The 22,428-nt window shown below is 39.1% G+C and overlaps 1 protein-coding gene across 2 annotated transcripts in view; it reads right to left on the bottom strand.

The window, feature by feature from the left end:
- Positions 1–22,428, bottom strand: part of gtf2h2 (general transcription factor IIH, polypeptide 2) — a 128,566-nt gene that overhangs the window by 54,890 nt on the left and 51,248 nt on the right. For both annotated transcript variants that reach the window (XR_007935390.1, XM_028804688.2), the window contains exon 9: positions 1,277–1,367. Coding sequence is in view for 1 of the 2 variants with exons in the window: in XM_028804688.2 (XP_028660521.1) it covers positions 1,277–1,367 (91 nt within the window). In the remaining variant the exon portion in view is untranslated. The remainder of the gene's footprint in view (positions 1–1,276; positions 1,368–22,428) is intronic.

Raw genomic sequence — 22,428 nt, 5'->3', positions numbered from 1 at the left:
CTATTGGCCTGGAAAATTCATCAACTAACAGTACAAGCCTGTACAGTAATGAGTAAAGCGGACTACAATCATTACAAAACAACTTCTTCATTACTTATCATTTGTCCTTCATACACTGCTGACACAAACTCGTGCCCGTTTCATCTTACGTTGTCAAAACGGGCTCTTTGTCTAGTAATGCATAATCTTAATGGCTTCTCTTAATCCTACTTGGTCCAATTATATATATAAAAAATAAAAAACTCTCTCCATTGTCTGTACTTCCTGCTTTATATATATATTTTTTTCCCTTTAAATAATCAGTACAGCTCCAGAGGACTCAGAGACATTCTTTCAAGTGGACTGTCCTTTTTGTCAACATGCAGAAATCATTATTTTGTAACAGCTTATGATTTATAAATACATAAATGTAGCTCTGTTATACTAACATGACCAGTAGGCCTTCAAAGTAATAATTATCATCTAGGTATGAAGGAATTACTATTCAAAATAATATTTAAAAGTCAAAATTAGATGGAGAACTACTTTTGTTACTAAAGTAGTTAAAAAATGGAACATAACAGGAACATGGGTCATTATATTCTAATGAGCATTTAAGTGTTTTAGAAGGATATGTTATTTAACAAAAAATTATTCGGCTTAATCCATTGGTATTTCTGTCATTGTTAACTTCAAGTATAAACCTAATTTTTCTGCCAAACCACAAGGTTCGATTTATTTACTTGGCCAAAACTACAGCTAGGAACAAAAACATATTTATCATTTTTATCCCCCAAACCAGAACAGATTTATGTTAGTCTCAAATCTCACATTTATTCACAGGCCAAAATAAACAGATGCTAAAACAGCCAGGTTCACCAATGTAAGCATAGACAGAGCTAATCAGGTGAAATGAAACATAAAGGACAATTATGAAAATGTAAACTGTTGAAGATTATTTGTATAATGTGTGCTGATTTCAAGCATCCCAGAATTCTCCTCAACCTAAAAGACAGCTGCACTTTTAAAAGTGCTCTGTCCGGCCTAAATAACAATGACTATTTAAGCATTTAAATTATATACAAAATAACCATCTGACCTGTAAAATTCTAAAATTGCCTGAAAACGTAATGACTGGATATAACCCAAATGTGCATATTTGATTGATAGTAAGTCAATAAAAGATGATAATAGGCCTGTCCAAATCAGAACTCTATCTTGCATTCTTTTCTCTTTGCTAGTCTTTTTATCCTGCTACTAAACATAAATTGAAGCTTTTTTCTTCCATGTTACCTACCTTTATCAAATCGTAAATGTTGGCAGGATCACAGGTTGTTAGACTGCTAAATATTACAAGTACTTCTCGACTAGTGTGTCCTGGCATATGCCTGAAAGAGACAAGTATGTAAATCATTTTTATTAACAGCTGGTTACAGGAATGATAATCCAATACCACTGAAAACATTAACAAATTCACAGTCAGGACTCAAACATGCATATATAAACAATGATGCACAATAATGTGAAGTTAAATACTCAATATGCACATCTTTAACAAATAGGATGATATCTGAGTAATACGCTCTTACAAACTTAAAGATTAACATGCAAACTGTAATCATAGCCTGACCAGGTAAGAAATCAAATTCAAATTCTAGAACCTGCCATGCACAACTGTAGCAGAAAACCTTTATGCAGGGGTCCCCCCAAATCTGGTCCAGGAGGGCCACAGTGGATGCAGTTTTCATTCTAACCCTTTTCTTACTTAGTGACCTGTTTTTTGCTGTTAACTGTTTTTGAATTTTAATTGATTGAATTTTGAATTGAATTTTAATTGATTTGTTTTTTAAGATTGGTTCCCCTAAATTTCTTCATCGTTCCTCTAAATTGCTTCATTTTTTCCATAAATGGCACCCAAACAGAAATGAAATGTGAAGTGAGTAAGCCAACAGAAGACCAACTAAGTCAGGGCCTCAAACTCCAACCAGCTGGTCAATTAGGCGCCAATTCTTGTTCTTAATTAAACCCATTCTTTACTTACATGGCTTGCTGCTGCTCTCATTATGCAATAGCATACATTTCTGAAATTGTTAATTCTCTCTTTTCTAAGAGCATTGTTAAAATGTTTTGAGGACCTGAGCAGATCAACATTCCTGAGATCTTCGCCATTCTTTATTTTCAGATATTGTATAATGGACACAGTTTGCCAGTCATGTTTATAGTACATTACAATAGTGGCCTATACAGTATCACAAAAAAAAAAAAAAGAGAAACGACCATTAAACGTATCAAATACATCCACATTAGCGAAGAGAATATCTTGTATATTAGCTCAAACTAAAAAGTGTATCTATATCATTTTTGCAAAAAAGGAAACAGTAAAGAATGCAAGTCCAGCTCCCTCCCTCATTACTTCTCCACATACATGATAACCTTTCACCCTAGGGACGTGGCTATTGATGGCTACCAAATGTACTTTAATAATAATTTCAAAACTCAAGACTATTCTTCTGGTATAATTTCAATTCCTTAAATATTCAGAGTAACAAACACTCATTTTATATTTTCAATATAGCTAACTAGAAAAAATATTTGATAAAGTCCTACAACAGACTGAATACAACAGAAAATGTCTAATGTGGTCAGCACAACATTCTCTGCATTAACAACATGAGAAAAGAATGGGTGTGACTTTACCACAACTTACAGTATAAATATTGTTTCTAACACTAAACTAATACAATATGGTATACAATTAAATGCTGCCATCAAGGAAATAAGAGAATAAAACAAACTCTCTCATGGCATGCCCATCCATCCCATCTAAACTATTTCTTGAGGATCAAAACTCTTAATGTACATTCAGAACAGGGAGTGAGACAGGCTGACTAAGAATCGAGTCTGGAAATATGATTCTGATCACCTGACGAAGCATGCAGTAGCATGCTACCTTTTCACATTTTAGCTAGGTACAAGTAAACTATTAATTTGCACTGCTGAAAGGTCAATTAAAATTTGGTTCAAGGGTTTCCAAACAAGAGGCAAGAACTAACTTAGCAGCAATTCATCTTAAAGAAAACACCCACTCTTAGTTAAAAGTGATGGAGAAGAGCTGATAGGTGCAGAAGTATGTGAGGCAGAAACAGATGGTTAACAGAAAGAAAGGAAAGCAAAACACATAGCAACAGCAGCCCAAAAGACAATCCCAAAACATAAGAAATGCACTAAACTTATTTCAGGGACAAAGCTGACAGAAAGATAAGTGACTAAGCGCACAGCATAATTTTTGCGAGGGGAAAAAGATAGGCAATCTACAAATTAAATATGCTAGTACTTCAGGTTTTTGGAGGGTGCAAAATTGTTTTTGAGGTTAATTTTTCAAGAGAGGAGAGGGGAGCTCATGCTGAAAGGTAAAAACACAACAGGTCTTGAGAATTTCCTCAACAGGTGTTGCATATAGGGACTTCCCTGGTTTTAGAGATAGTTGTGGACGATATTTGTACACTAATTCAGGGCTTGCAAAATTTCAAAATCCCTGATAGCCCTTCGGGCAGGCACTCTTCAGTTTTTGGTAGCCCAAAATAAATTTAAGTAGCCCGAATAAAAAAGAGATTATTTTTAATGTATGATATTGTAAAGGAAACAAAACATCAATCAAAAAATTGTTAAAACACAAATTACAACAACTGTATAAAAATTACAATCATCAACTCAAATATTTGGTTCTAATTGAACAGAAATTTCTATGAACTTGTAAGAACTGTGTAGAACATGAATCAGTCTGTGTCAGATTCTGAATCTGAAATTTCCACTGAACTCACGGATGAGAAAATGCCACTCGACGTTGAGGGCATAGCTTCTCCATCAGGTTTCTCTTCCTGTGCATCGGCCTCCATTTCACTGCTCTTTGTTCTTGTCGGGATTTTATGATCCAGGTGTCTTGAACCTTTTCCAGAAAACATCCAGAAGCGAATTGACTTGTCAGGGCAAAAGTATTCAACTGTTTCCCCATTAATGGAGAGTTGCATGCAGTCATTCAGTGTTTCAGGGTGTAGAGAGGTACGATGTGTTGTCTTCACTCGGTTCATGCAAGAAAATCCTCTCTCACAGATGGCTGTTGATGGACTAAGTGTCAGCATTAATTTCACCAGCAACAAGATATGAGAGAGGTGTTCTGGATTCCCAGAGAGGAGATCTCTGTACAAGCAATCATCTACCTTGCTACCCCGGTGTTCTGCAAGCCACATTTTTAGATCCATCCATTCTAGTGGAATTTTCTCTTTCTCTTCCTCATCTAGCAAACTGGCAAAATGTGTGACAAGATAATCTACTTCTTCATCCCCTTAATTTGCCAGCTCTTCTCTGGGGTAGGGAAGAGTGGAAGGGTCAAAAACCTTGAAACAAGAAAGAGGCTTTTCATGCAGATTTTTAAATCTGTTGTCCATGTACTTGACTGTGTTCTCAATAATCTTCTGAATCTCTGCACCAAAGGTGTCTTTGTCTGTGCCCTCACCTCTTCTAGCAGGTCGCTGACTTTTTGGGAGCTGAGTTCCATAGTAGCAAATGCTACCATCCTCGTTCGCTGTGAACTTTGTGTCCAAGGTTTTCTGGTATTCTCCTGGTTTTGTTTTTAGGCTGAGTAAGCGTGATATGGTGCTCTCAACTAACTGATTTGTTCGTGTGATGTTTAGGTTATCATGCTGAAAATCAGTACAGCACTTGGATAAGATGGTGCTGTAGTCCAAAATGAAATGCAGGAAGTGAACAAATTTCTCAGCCTTCATCTTCTGCACCACCCCCTTAGCCTTGGCTGCATCCTCAGACTTGACATCACTTCCTTCTGCCATGTTCTCCATATGAACAACAGTGGGAGTGTAATTTTTTTCCACAGCCTTCAGACATCTCAGCCGGCTTGGAAGCCACCGTGTGCTCTTCAGGCCACTGAAATGTGCCAGTTTCTCATTTAGCAGTTCACTTATTTCTGTCAGTTCTCTTCGCTTCTTTGGGGAATAGTAGTACATCTTAAAGATGGTTTTCAGTGTATCTTCAAATTTCACCAAGTACTCACAGCCTTTCACGCTATCCAGCATGGCTAGCTCTAATTTGTGTGCCACACAGTGGATTGTTATGATGTGGGGTATCCTCTGTTTCAGACTCCTAGCTACTCCTGTTTTCTCACCCATCGTCACTGTAGCACCATCAAAATTTGCACACACTACTTTCTTTTTCCATGTGTCTTCTCTGATACCCATGGTGTTCACTGCTTCATCAATAGCCTCTAAAATACCTGCAGCATTTGCACTCTTGACTGGCTGACATTTGATCATGTATGTGGATATGTCACCATTATCTCTCACATACCTGACATGAACCAACTCCTGTTCTATTATACCAGTGTCTGTACTGCCATCTGCAAGAATGGATAAGAACCTGCTTTCTTGAATTTCCTTTTCAATCTGGTCTCTTGGAGTTTGTGCTATTGCTCCAATAAACTCTCTGCAAGCATGGTCATTGAGGTAAGTGGAACCAAGATCTAGGCCATTTGCTTTTTGAAGTTTGCAAAGACTGCTAAATTTTGCCAATGGTAGTTCACTCTTTGCAACATAGTACGCTGTTCTAAACAGCTTTTTCAGGACTTCTTGTTGTGCTTGGTTTATTTTTTAGTATGTTTTTTGCAATTAGTGTTTGTTCTGGGAAAGATGCTGCTGACTGAGCACCAATGCATTTCTTGTGATGCAGAGATTTCTCATGGGTTCTGATGGGGTCTTTCCTAAAATTACTGGTCCCAGTAACAAAGGCACTTGTCGAGTCAGAAATCGAGGGAAACTCACGACACACCTGGCAGAACATTATGTTATTTAGCTTGTCACATTCCAGCCACAGAAATTCTTTTGTCCATGAAACCAAAAAGCTGCACTTTCTTTTTGCCTCATAGTCTGATTTGTCATAACTTTTCCGCTTTGTGGTAGGCTTTTCTTTGGCTGTCCCTTTTCACCCTGACCTGTCTTATTTGGCTCAGCAGAACTAAAATACCTGCGTAAATCCATCTATTTTTACACACGCACACACATAACGGTCAGCGATTTTTTAAATTCTCTGCGCAATCAACCTCTATCACATGTTTAAGCTTGCTGCGGGAAATTTCACTTGTCACATTTGAATAGTAAGCTAATGAGTTATGATAAGACGATGTCAGAGGAATTGGTGCGCAATTAATCTGTCACTGACCAATCAGTACTGCCGCTCTCTATACACAGTTCGCGTGATCGCAAAGTGAAAGTGAAAGTAAACAACAAGCGCGAATTCAAACGCAATTTCAATATTTCACATATTGACAGTGGCTCATCGATGCCTGTAAATGACATAATTACCCAGCTACATTTGCAAAAGAATGCAAAAGCATTGACATATATTTTTCCTTCCTATGATAGCCCGACGGGCAGGGCTGACATAGATTTTGGTAGCCCGACTGGAAGACACAATAGCCCCGGGATGTCGGGCTAGCGATTTTGCGAGCCCTGTAATTGCTAAGCACATGCAAAGTATGGAAAGTGATAGGCCTATGAACAAAATGTAAAGCAGATGATAAACCAACCATGATGACTCCAAATGTTACAGATACAAAGAAAATAAAACATGATGAGGCATACCACTCTCTCAGCTTTACTAGCTCAACAGTTGTTACTGAAGAGAGATCACAATATTGGACTCTCTTGGTTTGAAGTTGAACAAATTTACATGTCACCTGGAGACTTTACACATCAAGCACAAGAACATGGACAAAAATGTCATGCTCAGCAAAGTCACATTATCAAAACGCATTTGTGCCTTCAGATGTTCTACTTTCTTTCAGCAAAGTAGGCCATCAAATGTGCCAATGTAAAATGCCCCACAAAATAGCAGGACAACTCATTCTCCTTGCCACTAAAGATAAAGTTTAAACTATGACTGATGAAGCAACATGTAGCCAAATGTTAAACAATGCCAAGTGAAGGGTGCATTTACGACATGTCAAAAGATACGGAGAACCAGGTCACTGACAACATTTTAAGATTTTAACTTCAAATGGATGAAGCAACTGACAGCAAAAATGACTGTTTATTGGTAACATGCATCAAATATGTTAATGTCAATGATCTGAAGGAGGATTTGTTTTTCGGCATTATTCTAAATCACAGATACTTACTTGAAAGAGTCTGATCTGAAATGGGAGTATTGTGTGAAGATCTGCATAAATGGGGCTCAGGCAATGGTTGTAAAACAAGGAGGGCTGCAATTGTTCACCAAGCACATTTCTCCAGAAATGCAATGGGCACAACTGTAGAATACAGAGAGGCACTTGCATCCAAACAGCTTGAGCTGGGCGGTGTAATAACAAATGTCTTTGCCACAGTAAACTACGGTACAGTAATCCCTCCTCGATCGTGGGGGTTGCGTTCCAGAACCCCCCGCGAAAGGTGAAAATCCGCGAAGTAGAAACCATATGTTTATATGGTTATTTTTATATTGTCATGCTTGGGTCACAGATTTGCACAGAAACACAGGAGGTTGTAGAGAGACAGGAACTTTATTCAAACACTGCAAACAAACATTTGTCTCTTTTTCAAAAGTTTAAACTGTGCTCCATGACAAGACAGAGATGACAGTTCCGTCTCACAATTCTAAGAATGCAAACATATCTTCCTCTTCAAAGGAGTGCGCGTCAGGAGCAGAGAATGTCAGAGAGAGAGAGAGAGAGAGAAAAAAGCAAACAAAAATCAATAGGGCTGTTTGGCTTTTAAGTATGCGAAGCACCGGCGGTACAATGTAAAGGTAGTCTTTCAGCATTTTTTAGAGGAGCGTCCGTATCCTCTAGGTCAGTGTGCGAACAGCCCCTCTGCGAACAGCCCCTCCGTTAGGAGCAGAGAATGTCAGAGAAAGACAGAGAAAAACAATCAATCAATCAAAAATCAATACGTGCCCTTCGAGCTTTTAAGTATGCGAAGCACCGTGCAGGAAGCATGTCGCTTGATAAAGCAGCTGCACAGAATGGAGCAACGTGAAGGTAATCTTTTAGCATTTTTAGACGAGCGTCCGTATCGTCTAGGGGTGCGAACAGCCCCCCTGCTCACACCCCCTCCATCAGTAGCAGAGAATGTCAGAGCAAGAAAGCAAACAATCAAAAATCAATACGTGCTGTTTGATCTTTTAAGTATGCGAAGCACCGTGCTGGAAGCATATCGCTTGACAAATCAGCCATATGTAAGCCCAGCAAGAAAGAGAGCAATATGAAGGTAATCTTTCAGCGTATATTGAGGAGCAGCCGTATCCTCTAGGGGTGCGAACAGCCCCCGTGCTCACAATATATTTGAGGAGTATTATTTAATACGTAATACGCGCTCTGGTTGGGTAGCTTCTCAGCCATCTGCCAATAGCGTCCCTTGTATGAAATCAACTGGGCAAACCAACTGAGGAAGCATGTACCAGAAATTAAAAGACCCATTGTCCGCAGAAATCCGCGAACCAGCAAAAAATCCGCGATATATATTTAAATATGCTTACATATAAAATCCGCGATAAGAGTGAAGCCGCAAAAGTCCAAGCGCGATATAGCGAGGGATTACTGTATTATCAAAATAAGATTAGTCAAAGTCTGAATTATTCATTAAGATCAGTAAATTTCATAATGTAATGATTCTGTGTGTGAAAAGTCAAATTTCAGCCATATAAAAACACTTCAGAGCTATTTCTCAAAAACATAATTGGATCAGAAACCCTCCCAGTGCAACATCTGCTACTGAATTCAGCACTGCATAATAGGAACAGTTTATTAATCTATGATTCAACAAGGTCCCAGATCAAGTGCAAGGCCCTGGCTATTTTGGATTGGAGTGGAGAAGAATACCCATTGCTAAGCAGTGGAAGAATTTTAATAATTAATAATCAATAAGACGGCCATGCAAGAGGACGTCATAATAAAGTGGGATTTGAAGAAGAAATTCTTTAACTATATTAATTTTTTGTCTTCAGCAATCAGGTCAGGTCGGGGAGCATACACTGGTACAGTGTGTTGCCACATCCACCACATAACGAAACAGCTCGGAATCCTAGTTGGCAAACCCCCATGCAGACACGTGGTCCAGTCCCACCCTCTGGAAATGACTCTCTATCTGCTGCAGCCAGGTGTTACGTGGGGATCCCCTTGGCTTGGTACAGCCACTTGGGTCCTAAACCATGAGGATCCCGTGAGCCAGATCACCCTCTGGGAATCACGCCACATGGTCGTAGTGCCGTAACTGACGCTCCCTCACGATGAGCAACTGCTCATTCTACACAAGTCAAACCAGCGGTATCCAAGGATTCTCCAAGGAGACACAGTACCAAAGGGGCACTAGATAGTATCAATGTTTGCAACCATATAGCAAGACAGGAAGCACCAGGACTCTAAAGACTTGGACCTTTGTCCTTTTGCAGAGATATCGGGAACGCCACACACTCCATTCCAGCAACCTCATGACACGCCCCCACCCCACCCCCCCAATGACTTCATAGGAGGAGTCACCAGAGACATGAAAATCACTACCGAGGTAAGTAAACCTCTCAACAAGGTCAAAATCAAAGCAAACTTTACTGTCATCTCAACCATATACAAGTATACAGATAGACGAAATTGCAAAGCTCAGGGTCCACAGTGTAACATGAAGTGCAAATAAAAAATTAAAATTCAATCAAAAATAGAATTAAAATTAAAACACAAACAAGACAAGACATTGTGCAAAGACAAGATTGATGCAATGTATAGTATTATGCAATCTAGATACATAAATATATTCAATAAATATATAATACTAGTCATTTAGCCCGTTACAATAACGGGCGCTAGAACAGTAGTGCATAAACATTAGTAGGAACAGTCTATATTAAATGGCAAGGGACTTTGACCTCATTCTTTTTGTTGGTCGGATTTTTCTTTCAGCCTTTCTTTTGTTGATGTTTACTTGCTGAGCTGACCGTTCTTCGTGGGCTGCCGCCGTGTATTGTGTGTCTTTAATTTTCTGTGACAGTAATACTGTCTTGTACGGCTCTATTCAATAAGGGCGCGTAGATAATTTAGTTCAAATGGCTCTGGAATATGTGAAGAGCAACAGGTGCAGATCTTTATTTACACGCGCCTTTATTCGCTGCACCCAATTGAGGTCGTCCTTTTGAGGCTCACCTTTTTGTGCGCGCCCTTTTTGAAGGATACCGTCTTGTACGTCCGTAATATACCTTTAATTTTCTCTGGCGGTAATACAGGCGTGCGCGTCGGTAATATGCCTTTAATCTCCTCTGACAGTAATACTGGCTTGTAGGTGGCTGTAATATGCGTCACTGTATTGTGTACCTTTAATTTCCTCTCGCAGTAATACTGGTTTGTATTTCCGTAAAACGCCTCGAACTTTCTCTGACAGTAATATCGCGCATAGCACCGTGCCCCGCGTATGTGCATTTCACCAGAAGACACCCACACACGGACACCTGGACGCACATAGGGATTTTATATATATAGATAATAAATAAATAATAGATATTGATATCAGTGTATGATAATAGTTGTTTAAGACATGTAAACAATGACAGGTCATAATGTTTCAAAGAATGTTAAAGTGCAGTGTGCAAAATACTTAAAGGTCAGTATGAGATTCAGTTCTTTTCTACATGCACACTAGTCTTTACAGGAAAGTGGCTTGCATGTATAAATGTCCTGTTTTTAGAGGTGGTTGAGGCAGTGTGGAAGTTCCCAGGGGGCAGCATGGTATTAAGGAGTCTGACAGCTTGGAGGTAAAAACTATCCTGCAGCCTGGCAGATCTGGCTCTGATGCTGCAGTATATTCTCTTGGATGGCAGAAGTGTGAAAAGTCCATGTGAGGGGTGTAAGGGGTCCTGCACAATGCTGCAGGCCTTGCGGACACTGCGTTTGTAAAATATGTCCTGTAGTGAAGGGAGAGGCACCCCAATAATGTTCTCTGCGGTCTTCCCTATCCTTTGCAGACGCTTGTGGTCGGATATGTTGCAGTTGCCATACCAGACAGTGATGCAGCTGGTCAGAACACTCTCAATGGTGTCTCTGTAGAACATGGTCAGGATGGAAGGGAGAAGACTTGCTCGCTTCAGCCGTCTCAGGAAATGTAGTCTCTGCTGGGATTTCTTGATTAGTGATGAGGTGTTATGTGTCCACATTAGTTCCTCTGTTATGTGCACACCGAGGAACTTGGTACTCCTAACAGTCTCCACATCTAAACCGTTGATGCTGAGTGGGATGTGGGCAGGATGTGATTTTCTTAAGTCCACAATTATCTCTTTTGTCTTGTCAACATTGAGAGATAGATTGTTGTCTTCACACCATACAGACAGCCGTTCCACCTCATCTCTGTATGCTGTTTCATTATCCCTGCTTATCATTTCCAGCACCATCATATCATCCGCAAACTTGATGATGTGGTTGGTGTTGTGCATGGCTATGCAGTCGCAAGTCAGCAGGGTGAAGAGCAGTGGACTAAGCACGCAGCCCTGCGACGCTCCAGTGCTCAGTGTGATGATGCTGGAAGTGTTGCAGCATGTCCGAACTGACTGGGACCTCTCTGTCAAGAAGTCCAGGATCCAACTGCAGAGGGTGGTGTTCAGGTCCAACCTGCTCAGTTTTACAACCAGCTTTTGAGGGATGATTGTGCATGTGCTTAGACACACTGCTGATGGCTGTGCCCAAGAGGTCATTAAAGGCCTGGATCGTGGTTTTTATCCAGGACACTGGCAAACCCAAATACTCACTCAGTCTCTTGAAAACCCCGATCACAGCCTTCATTGACTTTACAAAGATCACAGCAAAGTCAAGATCAGTTAATCTTTCTTCTCCAACAGATGCCCCACAGCCACTGGACCCTAAGAACTTGCCCAACACCCACTCCATGCAAGCACTGAACAGAGAAGGAGCAAGAACACACCCGTGACAAACCCCAGAATCAACAGGGAAAAATGCAGAGGTCCTGCCTCCATTCTGCACAGCACCAGTATACGGGCTGGCCATGAAATCCAGCAACCTTGAGAGGATCCCGCAAAGTCTCAGGATGTCCCACACGGCAGCTAGATCAACTGAGTTGAATGCTTCACGAAAATCGTCAAAGGCTGCAAAAAAAACTCTGCTGATACTCATGTTTGCGCTCCATGAGAATCATCAGTGCCAGGATATGGTCGATGGTAGACTTCTTAGGCATAAAACCAGACCGCTCCGGTTGCTGGCAGGTGAGCAAGTGATCACAGATCCTATTGAGGATGACCCTAATAATAATAATAATAATAATACATTTATATAGCACCTTTCCCTTACATGGCACCAAGAGCAGTGTTAAACCCCTGAAGTTACCACAGTCTAGGCGATCACCCTTCCCTTTCCAGATAGGGATGACAAGTTCCGTTTTCCATTCAGTTGAGATGACACCACTCTCCCAAATGGAGGCAAAGATTGTTTGCAATGCCAGGAGGACAGCCTTACCACCAGCCTGGAGAAGTTCACCCCGGATACCACAGATCCCTGCACCCTTCCCTACCCTCAGCTGGTTCACCACCTGTGTAATCTCAGTGAGATTGGGTGGTTCACAGCTACTTGGAGGATCAGCCTCAAGAACCGTGGACCCAGAGATATCCAACGTCCTATCCGGAGGATCAACTTTAAACAGCTGCTCAAAGTAGCCTAGCGGGTTTACAACTGCAGTGTCATCCATAAGGACCATCAGCCGCCCTGACTGCGACTCTTAGAGGAACAGATTTGGATTTGCATAATTCTTTGGTTCCTCTGTAAGCAGGATGTGGGTCACTAGTCTATAGATGGTGTGTCACTTGCTCACAGATTCCTCTAACACATGCCTCCTTATCTACCTCCTATCATCTCCTCTCGATGATATCCAGAGTGCTTTACGAGATGAAACAACTCCTTCTGGGAACACCAGTAACACCAACTTCAGCAATACCTGTAATTAATTACAAAATTCAGCAAGACTCCTAACTTTATTTACCTTAACTTTCTCTGTTAAGTAGTGGGTCTCCATCCTTTTGCCTCGTATCAAGGCAACTGAGGCACACTCGTTTTAAGAAACAGAATAATACAATTTATTGATGAAAACAAGGGTTTATAAAAGTATGATAAATGGATATACATATTGACATACAAGACTGGATGGGGACAAACTAGTCAGACCAATGGCTGAATTTTTACTGGTATTTAGAGTTCTACTGTATCTTGGCACAAATAAATAGTTTACAATATAATTTCTGTATGGATGATGTTGTATGGAGTTGTTGCTTTGCTGTTGCTCTGGGTTCACATAGAACATTCTTCATGCTTTGGAGTGCACTCTTTTTTCTACATGATCCATTTCAAAGCTGCTGCTTCAGCTTGCCTTCTGCTATCTTTTTCCACTTCACAGGAAAAAGGCATTACTCATTCTGGCTCAAGAATTTAGATGCTGAAGTTCCCTTCTTAATTTCATGGCTTCTCTGCCTCTTAAGACTATTGGCACACAGTTCTGACTTGACAGACTGGATCCCAGCTTCTCGTCCAAAAAGACGAGAAAGGTACTTCACCTTTCAGCTCCACATGGAAAAGGTGACTCATAACTTCTTATTTTAAGAGAATATTTAGAAAGTAATTTTGCATATTTCCCCATCCCTGAGAGAATCCCCAGGGAGTTCTGTGAGTGTCCAACGAATATCCCAGTGAGAAAGAGAGAACTCTTCAGGATGGTAATGATAGTTTTAAAGGAAGTTTGAACCTACTCCTGATTGAATTAAAGTCACTTCCAGTTACAAAATCAGCATCTTCTAATAGGTGGGTTCTTCAGTCCAGCTTCGCTGTCATCTCTTGAATTTTAGGTCTTTGTCTTTGCTTTAGTCCACTTCACGCCTTTTGGCACAAGTAGTCTACAGAGGGACCTCTGGAGAGATGTCAGGTCACCTGATTTAAACCTTTGTTATGAAGTCCAGTCAGATCCTGGTACAAACTGGAGTTCACTCACTTAGTTTGGAATGCAAGTGGGGGTGTTCTGCAGCTAGATGGCTACATCCCTGTTAAATCTGCTTTCTTAAAAGGACTGGTGTGCCATGAAAGCCTAGCAGAATGGACAATGCCCACTTTTCCCTACAGCAGAAAACCCTTGTTAAATTGCTAACTTTTGCCATATTTTTCCGGTGTGAGGTAGATTTTTCTGGGGTTGCCTCAATTAAGACAAAAAACAGCTTAAAGCTAGATATTGAAAATTAACTTAATAGTGCCAATCTCAAAACTGCAGCTCCTTTTTTCTGAGAATCTGTAGTGTACAGCATGCTCACCTCAGTTACTGAAAAGTTTTCAGGACTTGCAAAGACATGTTATTATACGACTATTACTAGGATCACTTGATATGCCTACATGTGTGTTCTTTTCTTTCAGTAAAATGTTGAATACTGAAGTTTCAACTTGGTAATTATTTGTAATAATTCATTCTAACTGGTACAGGGGTGTCAAATTCAATTTTATTGAACTCCAAATATAACACTTTATATACCCAATGTGAGCCAGAATATACCAGCAAACAACTACTAACACGTTCACTCTGTAAATAATTCAAACAGGAACTTCTCTGTTCATGAAATGTAATACTGCTAATTTACTCTTTGATGTTACTATACTTTTATAACATTTTGCTTGTAACCTGGTGGTTTAAACAGATAATGAATAGATGTATATACTGTGCAGTACTTACATTCATGTATGCATTTAATGTAAACTATAGGAATGTATTCATTTTAATGAATTTCACAATCATTTATAAGTGATGACAAAGATAGCAGTTTACTATGGATATTAGATAAATTAATGTAAATTTGACATAGGGTTTAAGAATGTAGTGTATTTTATTTACAAAATGTGTAAATACAAAAAACACCAATATAAACAATATACCATCAAAAATATATAGGTTAATTTTGTGAGTTAAGTTCCTTTTCACAAATAGCATACCAGTTTTAAAAAAAGTAAACAATAATAATAATAATAATATGATTTATTAAGGTACTTTAAAATGATAAAAAATGCAAATCGCTAACATTCAGAACTTCTTTTTCCTTGCCTTTATCTCTGAATACAAAGAACCAATCCATTGTTTGGGCTAACTCACTCAACTCTAACAAGGCTACTAAGAATTATATGAATCATAAGGATATATGTATATACAGTATAAACATGACTGCAAAGTTGTATGATCAGATTTTTCTATATATTTCTATATAAGATGGAAGATATAGAAACAAACAAGCTAAAAAGGAAAAACAGTATAAAAAATAAAAATACTACAAATCTTCAAATAAAATAAAAATGGACATGCAGTGTAAAGGCATGATTTATACCTCCTCATCAACCCTATGCTGTTGAAAGCAGTTTATGCTTCTACAGGCACATACCTGAATTCTAGTTTACAGTGTTAGAAACATGCAAGAAAAACAAATGATTCATTAAAATGTAGGCTGGTTTTGCCCTGCAGGATCACTGCTGCTCTTGCTAAACATTTTCTCCCATAGGCAGACATAATTATTCCTCACATTTCTCCACTTTTTCATACATTTGCCAACTTCCAGACCAGAACATAAATGGAAACCTGTTTCAGGAAATATGTGGTTACCAAACTGGCCAATCAGAGCCATAGTGGTCTATGTAGGGTTTGCATCAATGTGAACATAGCCAAATTTTTGAAGTGGAACATGTCCGGCTATGCTGTAGGTACAGTGTAGGCTCAACAGTGAAGTATAAATCAGCTTTAAAGAGCACCTGTGAAGTACAGTGGTGCCTTGGTTTGCGAGCATAATTTGTTTTGGAAACGTGCTTGTAATCCAAAGCACTCGTATATCAAAGTGAATTTCTCCATAAGAAATAATGGACACTCAGATGAATCATTCCACAACCCAAAAATATTCATATAAAAATGATTAATAAAAAATATAAAGTAAAAATGCATAAAACAAATTAACCTGCACTTTACCTTTAAAAAGAATCGTTACGCACACACACGTGGTCACAATGCTTTAGTATACAGTATACGCTCATACGTATGTTGACTATACGAGTGAGGCATGCTGACTACGACCGAGAATAGGACATGATTACCCACAACCCCGCAGCAAGAGAGAAAGAGAGAGAGAGAGAGAGAACCACTGGCTCAGTTGTGATCACGTAACACTTGGCTGACAAAGTATATACTGTCACGCTTGGGTCACAAAGTTGCACAGGTTCATTCAGGGTTTTCAAGAGACAAACTTTATTCGAGTACAGGAGGAACAAACACAAGTCTCTTTCAGGAGCAATCCCGGCACACTGTCAAAACCGGTCACCACAGCTCTGCCTCTTGATCAAAAGAACACAAAATCTTCCTATTTAAAGAGGCGCTGCGGCTCGGGGACCCCGACCAGAGCAGAGGATGTCTAGGGAAAGAGAGACAAGGCAGTGAGCCACTAGGACAGCCGCGGTACGGTCTTTTAAATCTTTGAAGCCCCATACGAGATGCAGATCATGTGGCACAGCAGCAAGCAGTAGGCTAGCAGCTGCTCCTGCAAAGAGGAGATGAAAAGCTGTGTTTGTTTCCCATTATATTACTATTTAAGAGGGGGTCTCGGAGGAGTGGCTACGTCTCCTTGGGGCCATGTTCACAATACGAACTAGTCATATTGCAAGACCTCGCTCATTTATCAAGTTAAAATTTATTCAAATTTTTTGCAAATCTTGCGAAACACTTGCAGATCAAGTTACTCACAATCCAAGGTTTTACTGTACATTGTATTCAGTGCTTTACCTGGCCTTTGCATAAAATTGAGTGAGTGTGTCAGTCCAAATGCAAGTGAGAATTTCTAGCTAAAGAAAACCATATCAATTTACACTTGCACTAACATACGTCATGATAAGATGGCATCATCCTAAAAAACTGGGTGTAAACGCACTAGTGATTTATCACACAGACACATTTGGGCTCAGAAACAGGTAACGATCACCTTCAACAAAAGTAGAAATGCAAATGCATTTTCTATTCACATACAACAATCAAGTTATACGAAAAGGCAAAAGAATCATGTAGGGTAGCGATAGCAGCCAGGTAAACCAGAAAAGGATGGCCAGGCCCTAACACCTGTGTAGCTTTAAAAATTGTGTGGAGTGATAGCAGTAACATGTGTTTTGCTGCAATCTCCTTCATGAGACTTCATACAGTCATATGAAAAAGTTTGGGAACCCCTCTTAGCCTGCATAATAATTTACTCTACTTTCAACAAAAAAGATAACAGTCTTCCATTTCCTAGGAACATCCGAGTACTGGGGTGTTTTCCGAACAAAGATTTTTAGTGAAGCAGTATCTGAATGCATGTAACTGCTCAATACTGATTACTTGCAACACCAAATTGGTTGGATTAGCTCCTTAAGCCTTGAACTTCATAGACAGAAGTGTCCAATCATGAGAAAAGGTATTCAAGGTGGTCAATTGCAAGTTGTGCTTCCCTTTGACTCTCCATGCTGTCACTCTTCAGAGCAATCCTCAAAGCAACTCTCACAAGATCTGAAAACAAAAATTGTTCAGTATCATGGTTTAGAGGAAGGCTACAAAAAGTGATCTCAGAGGTTTAAACTGTCAGTTTCAACTGTAAGGAATGTAATCAGGAAATGGAAGGCCACATGCACAGTTGCTGTTAAACCCAAGTCTGGCAGGCCAGGAAAAATACAGGAGCGGCATATGCGCAGGATTGTGAGAATGGTTACAGACAACCCACAGATCACCTCCAAAGACCTGCAAGAACATCTTGCTGCAGATGGTGTATCTGTACATTGTTCTACAATTCAGAGCAATTTACATAAAGAACATCTGTATGGCAGTGTCCATGAGAAAGAAGCCCTTTCTGCACTCACGCCACAGAGTCGCTTGTTGTATGCAAATGCTCATTTACACAAGCCAGATTCATTTTGGAACAAAGTGCTTTGGACTGATGAGACAAAAATTGAGTTATTTGGTCATAACAAAAAGCGCTGTGCATGGCAGAAGAACAACACCGCATTCCAAGAAAAACACCTGCTACCTAATGTTAAATTTGGTGGAGCTTCCATCATGCTGTGGGGCTGTGTGGCTAGTTCAGGGACTGGGGCCCTTGTTAAAGTTGAAGATCGGATGAATTTAACCCAGTATGAACAAATTCTTCAAGATAATGTTCAAGCATCAGTCACAAAGTTGAAGTTACGCAGGGGCTGGATATTCCAACAAGACAATGACCCAAAACACAGTTCGAAATCTACAAAGGCATTCATGCAGAGGGAGAAGTACAATGTTCTGGAATGGCCGTCACAGTCCCCTGACTTGAATATCATCGAAAATCTATGGGATGATTTGAAGCAGGCTGTCAATGCTCGGCAGCCATCAAATTTAACTGGAGAGATTTTGCATGGAAGAATGGTCAAAAATACCTTCATCCAGAATCCAGACACTCATCAACTGCTATAGGAGGAGTCTAGAGGCTGATATATTTGCAAAAGGAGGCTCAACTAAGTATTAATGTAATATCTCTATTGGGGTGCCCAAATTTATGCACCTGTCTAATGTTGTTATGATGCATATTACATTTTTTCTGTTAATCCAATAAACTTAATGTCACTGCTGAAATACTACTGTTTCCATAAGGCATGTCATACAGTATATTAAAAGGAAGTTGCTACTTTGAAAGCTCTGCCAATGATAAACAAAAATCCAAAGAATTAAGAGGGGTTCCCAGACTTCTTCATATGAAGTATATACTGTATTTGGCATAATGCTAAATCAAAGACAAAGAAGCAAAGGCTTCACACTTCTTTAAGGTGAGAACAGTAATTTATTAAACTTGGCTCCGGATATGCAACAACAATCCCTTATGCGGTGGATCACAAATTTTGCTTTTTTTTTTTAGGGGTGAAAAATCTACTTCAGACCAAGTGCTTGTGGATAATAGTTCATGCTCCAGACTGGTCAAAGAGGGGCAGGCTTCTTACAGAGATAAGAGACAAGACTTGCTTTCATGGATATAGTATGTCAGTGTACCAGAAAAGGTCTTTAGCCAGCCAAACATATACATAGAAACTGGAGCTAAGTCAGAGCTAATAGTAAGGAACTCTTCAAGGTTAGAGGGCAGTTTTTCACACATCTCATTCTTTCAGAGCAACAACAAATTAAATTTCTAACCGGTGGCATGGGGAAAAAAACAAAACAATATCAAATTGCATCAGCACACGCTTATGGCCAGATAGACTGGTAATTTTCAAAAGACTTATAAACAATAGGGGCAGTAAGTAATATAGAGATAAAAATGTAAAGTCCTGAGCAAGAATGGTTCTGGGGGAATGAAAACATTTTACCAGATGAATTTCAACAACTGTAATGAATCAACTGCATTTAATCTGCATAGTGAAGAATACATATATATATATACACACACACAAACACTAGTTGATTACCCAGTGGCTTCGCCGAGTGCAAGGGAAAAAAATAAAATGTAGTCTATAAGTTATTAAACAGTAAAACATTAACATTTAAGAAGTAAAGATACATTGAGCACTACTGGAGTGGTTACGGGTAAACTACATTTTAAAGGCGGTATAACATAACAGGTAAGCAGTACTAACAGCAGCTAAAATGTATTTGGATCATCTCTCGGTAGTAGATCCGCTCCTCCCAATGTCCATTTTGTTCTCATGACCCCTCGCCACTGAAGGTGGTCTCGTCTTCACATTGTTTATAGCTTGGCGCAGTTAAAAAGTAGAAAGACGCAAAGGTGTTTTTCTCTTTTTTTTAAAAAAAATTTTATTAATTTTATTGTAATAATTCCATACAAATCAATTATTTTTTGTTATAAATTATTCTAAGACAAATCAAACCCCACCCTTGAGAAGGACAGCTTAGCCAAAGGAGAATTGCTTCGGGCTTTTTAATAAGGCAACAATAAACAAAAGAAAGGAAGAAATATATATAGGTAAATAAAAAATGGAGAAGGGAAATAAATGCGGTAATAGTTATTTCTCTTATTCTAAAATAATATTGATTAAATCCTGCCAGGTTTTTTCTCATCTCTTCTACTATCAAGTACTGCCAACTACAAAAAAGTTACAATGTGGCAGTTTCTGCGACAGTCACGTGGACGAATAAATAAAACTTCTCTGTCAGAACGCGCCTGGCAGCGGACGGCTCAGAGCTGTAGTCCAGACAGGAGGGCTGGGAGAGGGCAACACGGGGCGCACTTCTATGGGATAGATCGGCGTGTTTGTGTTTACTTCTTTTCAATATCAGTAAAATAACTCTCACACAAATAATAATTCGAAAAGATGATATAAAAATGGTGTCCACAAACGAAGTGATTAGTTCCTGTATTATAATATGTTCTGTGGTCATACGTAATTTGCATATCGCGTGGTCATACGTAATTTCCATTTCATACGGAATTTCCATATCGCATGATCATACGTAATTTCCGTTTCAAACGCCAAATTATATTATATTATATTATTTTATATATATATATATATATATATATATATATAATAATAATAAAAGGCAAAGCCCTCACTGACTGACTCACTCACTGACTCCCTCATCACTAATTCTCCAACTTCCCGTGTAGGTGGAAGTCTGAAATTTGGCAGGCTCATTCCTTACAGCTTACTTACAAAAGTTAGGCAGGTTTCATTTCGAAATTCAAAGCGTAATGGTCATAACTGGAACATAATTTTTGTCCATACACTGTAATGGAGGAGGCGGAGTCACGTATCACGTCATCACGCCTCCTACGTAATCACGTGAACTAAAAACAAGGAAGACATTTACAGCACGAGTCACACGCGGGAACGAAGGTAAATTACGTTAATTTTTGACTGTCTTTTAATACTGTGTGAGCATACATATTAACACATGTGCAATTAAACGTGTGCATTTACGGGGTGATTTCTCAGGCTTAAAAGCTCACCTTTTATCAAACGCGGGAACAAAGGTAACTGACGTTGTTCACTGTCTTTTAATACTGTGTAACCATACATATTAACACATGTCCAATTAAACGTGTGCATTTACGGGGTGATTTCTCAGGCTTAAAAGCTTGCCTTTTACTAAAAAGGTAAATGCAAAACTATTTTCAATCATTCTATGATCTGCTTCTCACAACTGAAGGCACCGTGGCTGATGTTACGTCACTTGCTGTCCGACCATAAGCTTTACCTGGTAGGTAGCCGGACACTCACTTCACTCCCTTTCGGGAATCGAACCTCTGAGGTTTTCTTTTGTTCTTAATTAAAATTTAAAACCAATACTTCACCGCTGCGAAGCCCCTCTAGCGCTGACGTCTGAGGTTCGATTACCGTAAGCAAGTGCAGTGAGTGTGTAATTACATTCACGGCATTCGTAGTCTGATTCACAATCTGATTGTATGGGTGCTTACTTCCAGGTAACGCTTACACTTGCCCACCAAGTCAGCTCGAAGTGATCACTCGAGTAAAGGCAGCTTCACAAAAAAACTGATCCTTAACAAAGTGTTATTAGTATATTTTCCCTCAATTTAAAAACGTTTTATTTTCTTCTTAATAAAAATTTAAAAGCGGTACTTCGCCGGTGCGAAGCGCGTGGATTTCACCGACTGACACATACAGACATATTCATGAGTGCAGGTACTTCGGAAAGAAAGCACCGCGTAAACCTGAAGTTTTAAATTAACTTCATACACCTACAAAAGGTTGCCATTCATTTCAGGCAAGATTGCTTTTCTTCTGTACAACTATACGTTGCATTCTCAAAAGAGTGTGCTTGCACGGCTTCGGATATAGATATATATATATATGTATGTCTATATATAAATATGTAAGCTTATAAGTACTGCCTTACTTCTCTTTAAGAAAGGAACATGTAATGATACTTGATTTAAACGATTCCATGTCTTCCTGGGTTTGCGTAGCTTATTGTCTAAAAAGGTGAAACCCTCATTTATAAAACTTTGCTGCAGATGACTTAGCTTATTGTCAATATCTTTACACGTTTTTTTAACACTTATTGACTGAAACGTGCTTTCACGAAAAAAGTTACGGCTTTGCTACAGGATACACCCTCCACAAGTTAAGCAAGTAAAAATAAAATATATATTTCTGTTTTATTTAAACCTTTTAAGTTCGTATGCATAGCCCCATTTGGCTGTTTAATTTTTTTTTTTCTTTCTTCAGTAATATTTAATCTCCTTAAAGAAAAAGAACATATCCATTTTACTTTTTTTCTATCTCTGTAGTAATATTTTACTGTAAAAGAATAACCAGTATTTAAACTTATGTTACTTTATACATTTATTTTACACAATGTTGAAAAATTAATAAAAAACCTACATATTTTGGCAGCTGCTGCTTTCATTTTCAATAAAATGAAAAAAGCTCTC

This window comes from Erpetoichthys calabaricus, chromosome 7 (genome assembly GCF_900747795.2).
Source record: "Erpetoichthys calabaricus chromosome 7, fErpCal1.3, whole genome shotgun sequence".
Taxonomy (NCBI): domain Eukaryota; kingdom Metazoa; phylum Chordata; class Cladistia; order Polypteriformes; family Polypteridae; genus Erpetoichthys; species Erpetoichthys calabaricus.
This window is presented reverse-complemented; position numbering and strand designations above follow the sequence as displayed.